This window comes from Scyliorhinus torazame, chromosome 19 (genome assembly GCF_047496885.1).
Source record: "Scyliorhinus torazame isolate Kashiwa2021f chromosome 19, sScyTor2.1, whole genome shotgun sequence".
Classification (NCBI taxonomy): domain Eukaryota; kingdom Metazoa; phylum Chordata; class Chondrichthyes; order Carcharhiniformes; family Scyliorhinidae; genus Scyliorhinus; species Scyliorhinus torazame.
The window spans coordinates 116,605,445-116,617,784 of NC_092725.1; the positions used below are offsets into that span (position 1 = coordinate 116,605,445).

Below are 12,340 nucleotides of genomic sequence, written 5' to 3' on the forward strand. Positions count from 1 at the left end.
CCTCCAGTCCCCCAGAGGGGGGACCCCCGTCCCGCCTTTCCAAAGCCCGCTCCGCCCTCTCTGGCGCAGCTCCTGTTGCGGCCTTGTCTCTCTCCCCCAGCCCATGTAACATTTCCTGCGTGTGATTGACCCCCTATATACAACAACCATCACACATCAAACCCCAAAACGTCCCCCCCACCCTCACAAACCCTCAGTTAGAGTCCAACTTTTCGGCTTGTACAAAGGTCCACGCCTCTTCAGGCATTTCGAAGTAATAGTGTTGGCCCTTGTATGTGACCCACAGTCGCGCTGGCTGCAGCATTCTGAATTTCACTTCTTTCCGGTACAATGCCGCTTTGGCCCGGTTGAAACCCGCTCTCATCTTTGCAACCTCCGTGCTCCAGTCCGGGTATATTCTGATCTCTGCATTGTCCCACTTACTGCTCCGCTCCTTCTTGGCCCATCTCAGGACCCACTCTCTGTCCGTGAACCGGTGGAACCTCACCACCATCGCCCTTGGCGGCTCATTTGCCTGGGACTTCTTCGCCAGCACCCGATGTGCCCCGTCCAACTCCAGTGGCCTCGAAGGGGCCTTCGTGCCCATCATCGCCTCGAGCATCGTGCTCGCGTATGCCCCGGCATCAGCCACCTCCAGTCCCTCAGGGAGACCCAGGATTCGCAGATTCTTTCTCCTTGACCTGTTCTCCAGGTCTTCGAGTCTTCCCGCCCACCTCTTGTGTAGCGCCTCGTTCTGCTCCACTCTCACCGCCAGGCCCACGCGCTCGTCCTCGTTCTGACTGACTCTTTTCTGTACCTTCTGGATCTTAGCTTTGTGGGCCTTCTGGGTGATCCCGAGTCCTTCAATTGCCGAAAGCATAGGCGCCAACATCTCCTCGCGCTGCTCCTCGAAGCAGCGCTTGATGAACTCCTGCAGCTCCTCTTTGTCCCTGGCCGCCGCCATTTCGTTTTCTTCCCCTCGCTTCTCCCGTTGCTCCAGTGCCGCTCCTTTGGCCGTTATACTTCTGGTCCGTTTCATAGAAGTTGGAGGGGGACCTCTCTCTTCCCTTCCCCACGGGCTGCGTCAAATAATAAAAAGAAAAAGTTCCGTTGGGGCTCCTCTAACGAGCCCGAAAGTCCGTGGTAGCGGGAGCTGCTGAATCGTGCGGCTTAGCTCCGCGTAGCCGCAACCGGAAGTCGAGAGGGAATCCTTTTGGCAGTGTTCGCTTCACCAGTCTGCCCCAAAATGTCTATGGAAACTCCTGAAAAAGGTCTGGGAGTCCGTTCCAGACGGGAGCTGCCGAATGCGCGACCTACTCCTCCATGGCCGCCACCGGAAGCCTCGTCCCTGCTTCTTCAATGGCCTTGGTAGATCTTTTCACAGTTGTTCCCTCTGCTGCTAGAATTCACCTTTGATAGAGTCAAGTCAGATTGCAGCTTTAAGCTTGCCCTTCCCCCGCCTGCATACTAGAAGAGGCCCTGTTTATCCTGTTGCAGCCAAATCGTTTACTGTTTCTGCCGGGTATGGTAGCCAAAAGACATAACATTCCTGGGGGACACTGTCAGGGGAATGCTGCAGTCTTCTTCCCACACCGGGAAATGTCAAACAAATGCCGTGGGGGCCCTGTAAAAGAGCGTAAAAGTCCGTTCCAAGCGTGAGCTACCGAATATGCGACCTAGCTCTGCATAGCCGCACCCGGAAGTCCAGAAATAAATTTTTAACGCATCAACAATAATTATCTTTTGAGGGAAGAAACTCACATTTGTAAAGTTTTCAGGGCTGGAAAGGTGGTTTGGTAATATGCCATTAACAACCACGCCACCTTCTTCCTGAATGCATTAGACAAAACTTTTCTACTGCCTTTAACTGGAGCTTGTGGGCAAGTACCTCAAGTTCATGTAGTTGCATTCATTTCAGAGTGAGTACATTGACCAGGACTGCAAAAGTGCACCCTACGGAGAAGCAGGGTATCTCTGACAGCAACTTCCAGATTTCCATCTGATGCCTAGATCATTTCTTGGTCCCGACCCACACTGCAGTGATACCATTTTGATGTGCAGAGGCCATGATTGGGCTAGAGGAGAGTTCAGTGTCCAATCAATAATAATGCCAGGTGCTGCCTGAAGATGGGAACGAGCTCTGGAGTACACTTCTCAAAAGGCAGATGACTACCATCATTGCTCTTGCCTTTGCCTTGCAGAATGGAACTGGCAGGATTACAGAGTACCAAGCAGCCTCATGGTCCAGACAAGTGCTCAAGCTCTCATTCATCAGGCAATTAATCTGTTCTGCTCAAGCAAAGACAACTTTGTGCCAGTGCATGAGCACCTGTGTTTGACTTTCCCTTTTGTTTCAAGATTTTAATCAGTAGCCATAATAAATAATGACAACTGGTGGCACTAGGTGTTCTCACAGAGAGCTGGCACAGACATGGCAGGCCATGTGCTGTAACTATTCTACGGTTGTATGATTCCACCTTACTAAAGCTAAAAACTAGGCACTGAGACTCTTGCGCTTTTTTATTGTACAGCTGGGAAGTACATAGTTCGATGTCTAGGTTAAGAATCTGTTCATTGGCTTCAGCCAATGTTGCCCCCAGAAATGGGGGTCTCGGGGCAGAAGTTCAGTATGCAAATGATGGTCTGACAGATAGCCACAGTCACAATTGGAGCTGTTAACAAGTTGTGGCCACATATGGCCTGTCCCAAATGGCTGAAGATTGCCCATGTTTTCTATGGAAGATTGAAACCTGAGACCTCGCCACTCTGGTCAGTTACCAGGTTGCGGTTGGTGATGTATCCTGGTAGGCTGCATTGAGACTTGGGTCTATTATCAGTTTGCAAGGTGTCGTGTGTGTCCCAGTAGGGGCTACAGAATTTCAGACAAGCATGTGGGTTTCCTTTTTAAAAAAAAAAAAAAAATTTTTATTAAAGTTTTGTAACAAATCAAAACAATTTTCCCCCCTTACAAACAATACCCCCCCGCCCCGGTAACAAAATAACACAAAATCGCCCTGAGCAAGATATATACAGTAAGATATATTTACAGAGCTTTATACACTGGCTCTCGCCCGTTCGTGTCAGTTTCCCCCACCCTCCATGTTATCCCCCGCTCGTCCGTCCCCTCAAACAATCTCTCGTCTCCCCCCCCCCCCCCCCCCCCCCCCCCAGGGTTGCTGCTGCTGCTGACCGACCTTCCTCGAACGCTCCGCGAGGTAGTCTAGGAACGGTTGCCACCGCCTGTAGAACCCCTGCGCAGACCCCCTTAAGGCAAACTTAATCCTTTCCAACTTTATGAACCCAGCCATGTCGTTTGTCCAGGCCTCCACGCTAGGGGGCTTCGCCTCCTTCCACATTAGCAAGATCCTTCGCCGGGCTACCAGGGACGCAAAGGCCAGAATGCCGGCCTCTTTCGCCTCCTACACTCCCGGCTCGTCCACTACTCCAAATATTGCTAGCCCCCAGCTTGGCTTGACCCGGACTTTCACCACTGAGATATTGCTCCCGCCACTCCTCTCCAGAACCCCTCCAGTGCCGGGCATGACCAAAACATATGGACATGGTTCGCCGGACTCCCTGAACACCTTCCACATCTGTCCTCTACCCCAAAGAACCTACTCAACCTTCCCCCCCTGTCAAGTGCGCTCTGTGAACCACCTTAAATTGTATCAGGCTGAGCCTGGCACATGAGGAGGAGGAATTGACCCTACCCAGGGCATCAGCCCACAAACCTTCCTCAATCTCCTCCCCCAACTCCTCCTCCCATTTATCCTTCAACTCTTCTGCTAGCGCTTCCCCCTCTTCTTTCATCTCTTGGTGTATTGCTGAAACCTTGCCCTCCCCGACCCATACACCCGAGATCACCCTGTCTTGAATTTCCTGTGTCGGGAGCAGCGGGAATTCCCTGACCTGTCTCCTCACAAAAGCCCTCACCTGCATATATCTGAATGCATTTCCCGGGGGTAGCTCAAACGTCTCCTCCAGTGCCCCTAGACTCGCAAATGTCCCGTCGATGAACAGGTCCCCTATTCTTCTAATCCCCGCCTGGTGCCAGCCCTGGAACCCCCCCGTCCATCTTCCCCGGGACAAACCGGTGGTTACCCCTGATCGGGGACCACACCAAGGCTCCCACTGCACCCCTATGCCGTCTCCACCTTCATCATCAGAGAGGTTTGCATATTGCACAGAGTGCATCCCCTTATGTTTTTCCTCCTGGATCTGTGAGGAAAGTTAGAACTTCAGTATTCATTTTGTTGCCGCATTTTGTTGCCGTATTGTAAACTGGATATGTCGCTTTTTCATGAAGCAATATCCTGGATTAATGTGCTCGCTATTAATGAACTTTATAAAGAATAAAAAGAGACTTGGATATATGTTTTACGTTTCATAAACTAAAATTCTAAAGTGTTTACAGTTATTGAAGTACTTTTGAAGTGTAGTCACTCTTGAGATATAGGAACCTGGTAGCCAATTTGAACAGAGCAATACAAGGCAAGTGGTTAGCACTGTTGCTTTACAGCACCAGGGTCCCAGGTTTGATTCCCGCTTGAGTCACTTTTTTATTGTCTAACTTTGGGTATTGCTCAGGCTCCAAACTGATCTAAAAATCTAACTCTTTAGAGCCCACTGTCTGATTACATATATTAAAATAATTATCATTATTTCCCTATGGATGAAATGGGAACAATATTCGATCATCTGCTATAGATACGGACTCCTCATTTATAGAAATCCAGCTTCCAACTACAAAGATTCCTCTAGTCTATTCTTTCTCATCTGTCGATACAATGGAGGGGGTGGGGGGATTTGTTTCAATTTAGATACTTTAGAATCATTGTTGTTGATTCTGTGTAAGACCTAACCCATAATGAGTCATACTGTGAAATAGAATAGGCAAGATCAGCAGTGACCTAAAATCATAGAATAATTACAGCACAGGGGGATACCATCTAGACCTAAGTTTTCAAACGGTTGTTAGGATTTTATCCTCCCAATTATCACCATTCATGTTTATATAGGGGTAAAACGTCTTTAAAAGAATGACTAGGGCTGTTTTTATTGTGGCTAAAATTAACATTGACCACATTTTCCAAACCAATTTTGCTATCTAGCATAAGGTTTACTCTTAAATCTGTCTGCTCGGTAGTTTTTAAAAATAAACTAATGAAAATTTTGGTTCAATTAGCTTATAACATTTATTTTGCATGAAACACAAAAACTCATCTTTATTCTTGCTTTTCTTTTTATGTTTTGCTGAAGTTGCTTTTCTTTCTTCCTGTTGTTTTGCATCCTGACGTTTTTTCCTCACTTCTCTGTATAGTGGACGGAGAGCTGAAATTGTAAAGTAAGTTATTTTTTGCACTTTGTTTATACAGTGCTGCACTTGATATTGAATCCTTCTCTCAATCAACTGATTCTCTAGAAAAGCAGAATTGGTTATACTACTTCTCTTAACGTTTACTCAAGTAACAAACAAAACATTGGCACAGAAAATGGTGATTTATTATGGAAAATTATTTTCAGGTAACCTACAGGGCTTAGTAATAAAGCTGCTGGACATCTAGATTAACAGGGCTGGAAGTTGTGAATTCATAGGCAAGAACGGAACTTCAAAATTATTATAAAGTCGGAATTTAAAACCCATATTTTTTAAAGCTTCCTCGCTGGGGTATGTTGAGCTGAGTTCATTGATTTGTCCCGTACTCATTGGCTTGTTATTTATTTATGGTGATCATTGAGGAAATAAGCCAGTATTGAAAGAACTATATTATGACTTGGAATGGTAATAATAACTGTAACTAGTAATAACTGTAACTAGTTTCGAAAACCTTTATTAGTGCAGTAGAAGCTAATGAAAAATTTGGTTCAATTAGCTCAACTATCTGATGCCAGATAGATGTGGGATCAGTTCCCCTCATTCGTGAAAAAGCTAGCTTGGGTTTGCACTTCTGACTGATATCTAGTTCCTCCTGTTGGAAAGTGCATGTGGGTGGAAATTGAGTGAGAATAGGACAGACTGTGTTCTTGTGTCAACAGATGTAAAATTGCTACCACTAATTAGATTTACATGACGAATAATGTATGGAGAGCATGAATTCAATTTGAATGCGTTGTCCTTTTTGAGAAATTCATGCCTTTATGATGCCAGTTTGATAAAGTAATTAGCCTGCAGTTTATTCTGTTCAACAGGTAAGGTAGCTTGAAATCTGAAAATAAAAAGTTGACATTAGAAAAATGACCATTAGTTTTTGGATTATAAAAACATAGCTGAGTTATGTTCTTTAGCAATTGAAAACTGCCATCCGTATTACATTTGACCCATCTATAACTTGAGTTCCACACCAAACTGGTTGATTCTTATCTGTCTTCTGAAATGGTCCAGCCATTAGCATTAGCTGTCTCATTAATTTTTGTTCCAGTGGCAATGATTTTTTTTTGTCAAAGCTTGAAAACAAAAATGCTGGTCCTTTTGGAAATTTGGAAATAGGGGCTGGTATAGCTCACTGGGCTAAATCGCTGGCTTTTAAAGCAGACCAAGGCAGGCCAGCAGCACGGTTCAATTCCCGTACAAGCCTCCCCGAACAGGCGCCGGAATGTGGCGACTAGGGGCTTTTCACAGTAACTTCATTGAAGCCTACTCGTGACAATAAGCGATTTTCATTTCATTTCATTTCAAATTAATCCGTAAAATCCTGAAACTGCCCACTCTTGATTGTTCGAATAAACATCTTTCATGCCAAATGGTTCTCTGCATTTTACATTTTCTTAATACCATTTTATATCCTAACCGAGGAAGGGACATATTTTCCCCATTTGCTTTCTTCCATGCAAAGTTAAAGTAGTTAATTATAGGGATAACAACAAAATTTATCTTTGTGTCATAGCAATATGAGGGAAGGTATTTTATCACTGCTTACCCAGTGATTTCAAATCAAAAAACAATTGCCTAAATGTGAAACAGTTTGTGATGTCCCAAGGACATGTTAACAGTTTGTTCTTTAGGAGAACATTCCAACATGATGCCATCTGGTAATTTTACAGGGGACAACGTTTTCCCAGTTCACTAACTTAATTACTAAATATCAACTATATAATTTAAAATAAACCTATCCGATATATTTCGAATGCAAACTTTTCCCTTATAAGAATGCAACAGTACTTAATATCATACTATTAGTAGCCTGAAGTTGAGCATCAGATTTGAGCACTTGTGCTTTAAATTTGTTACTTTTGAATGTTCTTTTTGTAATTTATTCATCCATCTTGTAATAAAAATGTTGATATTTGTGTTAGAATTATGAAATACACAAATATTCTGACAACAAATCAATGAGTTACTCCAGTACCATAAAAAACAAATTTTTCTTTTTCAAACTGAATCGCTGGTTAAGCAGCACAGATTCCTCAAAATATCTTCCTTGCTATAGCTGTGGAATGGGAAAAATTGCATGGGATGTACCAATTACAAAAATTCTGCAGTGTTTCAGAAACGAGGAACAACGGGGAGCAGAGAACCATTTTGGCAAGACACTGGAAATGCATCGTTAGAATGGGTAAATGGAGTAGCAAGTATGATATTGGACGAGCAAGCTGGCCATGTGATGGTTTAAGAATTTGAATTTGTTTTAAAAATAATTCCGTAAAGAAAACCTGACATCAGTAAAAAGAAAAACATGAAGCTATTGAATTTTTGTGGAAACTCAGATTGTTTGTTCATCTCTAACGATTGAAACTTGCTGTCATTACCTGGTCTGGCCTATATATGATTCCAGTTCCAAAGCAATGTGGTTGACTTTCATTGCCCACTGAAGTGGCTTTGTAAGCTACTTAGTTATGTCAAATCATATGATGGTGCAAGAAAGCAGCCCATTTTCACCTTGAGGCAACCAAGGATGGGCAACAAATTATGGATTTACTGGTGATGTCCATATCCCGAGAATGAACAATCTAAACAAATTAAGGATTTGGTATCAGGACATAAATGCTATCAGATTCATATACACCAAGATCCTAATATTGAAATATTTTGGTCAATAAATGTCTCGAATCACTGCTTCATGAAGGCAGACACTTATTCGCTATTTCAAATCCAGCTTTCCTCACTGCTGGATTAGTGAGAAATCTGAAAAGTGAGAGATCCTCCTCGGTTTCCAGTTCTGGTGTGATACTTAAATATATGTTTATCAAATCTCCGACTTTTGCTTAACATGTTGTTTCCTGTGTGCCATAATTTCATAGAAGTGACGATCTGATCATCAGTTATTCAACTTTGATCATGATTGCATAATTTGATACAAACTTTCCTCATCAACTTTCTCATTCTGCCATATTTTTCCCCACAGAAAGTGTGCCCTGAGTGGTCAAACTAAGACTTGTAAACACCGAATTAAATTGGGAGATTCCAGTAGCTACTACTATGTTTCACCATTTTGTAGATACAGGGTAAGGAATGATGCACCTTCTGCATATTTATAAAGCAAGATTGTATTTCTAAAATACTGAAACAGATTAAAAGTTTCTGTAATTCTGGTACAAATGAAAAGATTTGTAATTTTTCTGTCTTGCCCTCTAGATTATGTCTGTATGCAATTTCTTCACTTATATTCGGTATATTCAGCAAGGTCTGGTTAAACAACAAGATGGTGAGTGATTATTTTGAAAACAGCAATTGTAATTAGGTCTTATTTTAAGGGTTATTGAGGATATCTTATTGCCATTTGAGGAGCTGCTGATGTAGTTTTGTAATCAAAGGTAGATTATGAACATGCCTTGCTGCACGGTGACTCTGCCACCTTTTCAGCCAATGAGATCCAGATTCCTCACATCTCCTACAAACCTCCTACCCATTGCCTTAAATATGCCCTCTGGTTATTGACCCGTCCGCCAAGGAGACAAGTTCTTTCCTCGTCACCCTACCTATGCCCCTCATAATTTTATACACCTCAATCAGGTCCCCTTCGGCCTTCTCTGCTCCAAGGAAAAGGGCAGCACGGTAGCACAAGTGATTAGCACTGTGGCTTCACAGCGCCAGGGTCCCAGGTTCGATTCCCTGCTGGGTCACTGTCTGTGCGGAGGATGCACGTTCTCCCCGTGTCTGCGTGGGTTTCCTCCGGGTGCTCCGGTTTCCTCCCAACATCCAAAGACATGCAGATTAGGTGGATCGGCCATGATAAATTGCCCTTAGTGACCAAAAAAGGTTAAGAGGGGTTATTGGGTTAGGGGGATAGGGTGGAAGTGAAGACTTAAGTGGGTCGGTGCAGGCACGATGGGCCGAATGGCCTCCTTCTGCACTGTATGTTCTAACCTGCACATCTTTGGGTTGTGAGGGTGAAACCCACACAGACACAGGGAGAATGTGCAAACTCCACACGGACAGTGACCCAGGGCCGGGAATCAAATCCGGGTCCTCAGCGCTGTAGTCCCAGTGCTAACCACTGCACCACTGCTTTTAGACCTACGATGTGTAATTTCATTAAAAGTGCAGTAAGGCACAGGCTTGTTGGAAGCTTCAGACACATGTCTACCCAACAGTTTTTCACGTGGATATCAGAAGGTTGTAGAAAAAAAATCCTTTCTTGCAGATAAATTGTGGATATGCATTTTCGACCCTTGCTAAATCTAATTGTTAATTAGATTAAGACGCGTAAAATGACAGAAGCACTCTTCACTCTTCTTTCCCAAGTTCATACAAGTGCATTCTATTTTCTCATGCTCCCTCCCTTTTGCATATTCAACTTCCCATCCTTTAGCTTCTCAAGTCCTGTTGGTGCCTTTTTTTCACCTTGTGTACCACTGCACTTGTTAATGCAGGAACTTATTTTCTCTCAATTCATGCTGAGATTATTAATGAACACCAAAAATAGCTTTCATTCATTTCGTTTCAGAAAGCACTTCATAATCAGACAGAAACGGTTGCCAAGTGAAAGAAAATTGTTAGCAGGAATGACTAAAGCTTGGACAAGGATGCAGGTGTTTAGAAGAAACTTGAAGGAGAAAGGACGCAGAGAGCCTTGGGGAGAGAATCAGAGTTTTGTGTCTGGCTGGCGAAGGCATGGCTTCTAGTGTTAGGGTGGAATGGAATGGAGGATATGAAAAACACCACAGTTGAAGTAAAGGTTGTAGAGCTGGTGAGATAGAGAAAGATATGATAGTAAGGGATTAAAATACAAGGTTACGGTTTTTAAATTGAAGATGTGGGAGTCTGGGATATCGAAGTGAAAAACTTGGGTAGACATGTGTCTGAAGCTTCCAAAAAGCCTAAGCCTTACTGCACTTTTAATGAAATTACACATCACAGGTCTAAAATATCTAGATCAGAAAAACAAGTGATGGTTGTGAAATAGGATATGGGCACCTTTGGATGAGTTGAGTTTATGGATGATTAAGAAAAAACATGAGCATAGTAGAATCTGACGGTGAAAAAGCTGTCTATGAGTGTCAGCAGCAAATGGGCTGAGGCAGGGTTGAAGGTTGGTGTTGTTGTTCAGGTGGAAGCAGGCAGTTGTTGGGATGGAGAGACTAAGTGATTAGAATCACAGATCAGTGTTGGTGTTGAATATTTGGTTTCAACCTCAGACAGTGCTTTAGAGGGCGATGTAATTTACGGCGAGAGTACAAAGTTTCTGGTTGGACCTAAATATGATATAGCATGCCAGATGCTTAGTAGAGGGAATTGTAATCTATCCATGACTGGATGTGGAACAAACAGTCTGACAACACAAAGACAGCGGAGGACTTGGTTAAGCCAGGGAGAAGTTGATCCAGCTCTATATACATGGAAAAGTTGGCCTCAATATAAACACCCCTCCCCACCCAATGATAGACAAGAGGACTGGTGAAGGAGTTAAACATTATAAAACAGGGAATGTACCTCCAACTTGCTGTGTATGCATCTGTCTCCATTTCAGGTTTTTTATTCTTTCATGGAATGTAGGTGTCGCTGACGAGGTCAGCATTTGGTGCCCCTCCCCAATTGCCCTTGAGAAGATGGTGGTCAGCCACCTTGTTAAACTGCTGCAGCCCTTGTGATGTAGGCACACTCTCAGTGATATTAAGAAGCCAGTTCTAGGATTTTGATCCAGTGATAATGAAGAAATGTCGACAAATTCCAAGTCAGAATAGTGGGAGACGTATCCTCACTGATTGCGAGGTGAAGCAAGCAGGGTAAATTTACCAGCCGCGCTGCGTCCTGAGTCGGCATGGTGCAGCCATTAGATCGCGCCCATTGTTTTGAAAACTTGCTGTTCAACTATACCTGTGACCTGCATTGTACACATTGAATGTGTGGAAAAAAAATTGAGATTTCTGGATTTAACATTTGTGCATTGCATGAAAGTTCTGCCAGCCTCCAGTGACTACTGTATGAGCACAAGTGACTCTTATTAAGTTGAGTGATGTACATTATGATTTTTGACATTTTATAATTTTTATATTCTGTTTCTTACAGTTGAACAAATGTTTTGGGAGGTGATGCATCTGAGGAAGGAAATGTCATTTGCCAAACTGGGATTTTACAAGGAAGAACTCTGAGATCCAACTATTGGGGGGGGAAAAAATGCATGAGCTTTAATGAGTGATCAACAATAATGTGGTTTCTAAGACTTTATTGTCCAAATATTTATTTCTCTTAAAGTAGGCCTACCATCTTTGATTTTTTTTTTTCAGTGGCTGCATTTAAGTGCGAAAAGGGTAATTTTGACAAATGACAAGAGACATTTTCTGTTTACAAGCTTTTAGTTTCAGACATTTGAAGAGCTGTGTTGATATTTGCAACTGTATCAGTGGCAGTGCGTAGAAACAAAGTTTTGGGTGTAATGAAAGCAGCTGAAATAAATGTTGACCTCAGTTATCTGTTATGCAACATGTTTGCAAGAAAAATGAATGCTTTGTGTGTGCTGGCTTTTTGTTTTCATATACTATATTTTAAAATAGTTTGGCAGGGTGTGTGATTTTCATTCTCTGAATAGCAGATCAACCGTTCCATCATGTGAAATCTATTTCAGTTAATAATGGTTGAGTTATTGATTTCACATTGTGCACTTTAAATACAGTGTATTTTCTAAGAACTACACTTTATAATTCAAATCTATAGCAAATCTAAGATAAATGAAGACATGAAAAGGACTGATATGAAATGCGTTAATGATACATTACTGTAACATTCTAAAAATGCACTACCTGGCAATAAATATGTCTGATAAATGTTAGTGTGCCATTTTGAAGAGTATCTGCTTATAAAGCTTTTCATAAAGTGGGAATTCTGATGCTACTGAATAACCAGGTGAAATTGATTGGGTAAATGTTTGGAACATTTGGGCGTGTGCTATTTTGTCATTTGATAGTTTCTATTTTTATGCTCTAC

The 12,340-nt window shown here is 42.7% G+C and overlaps 1 protein-coding gene across 6 annotated transcripts in view; it reads left to right on the forward strand.

The window, feature by feature from the left end:
* rab3ip (RAB3A interacting protein (rabin3)) overlaps positions 1 to 11,856 on the forward strand; it is an 86,345-nt gene extending 74,489 nt beyond the window's left edge. For 2 of the 6 annotated variants that reach the window (XM_072485096.1, XM_072485094.1), the window contains 4 exons: positions 5,300 to 5,323; positions 8,322 to 8,421; positions 8,552 to 8,621; positions 11,426 to 11,856. In XM_072485096.1, coding sequence (XP_072341197.1) covers positions 5,300 to 5,323; positions 8,322 to 8,421; positions 8,552 to 8,621; positions 11,426 to 11,508 — 277 coding nt within the window. In that variant the 3' untranslated portion in view covers positions 11,509 to 11,856. Of the gene's footprint in view, positions 1 to 5,299; positions 5,324 to 8,321; positions 8,422 to 8,551; positions 8,622 to 11,425 lie in introns of those variants that run through there. The other 4 variants (XM_072485097.1, XM_072485095.1, XR_011936541.1 and 1 more) reach the window with 3 other exon arrangements.
* The last annotated feature ends 484 nt before the right edge of the window (positions 11,857 to 12,340 follow it).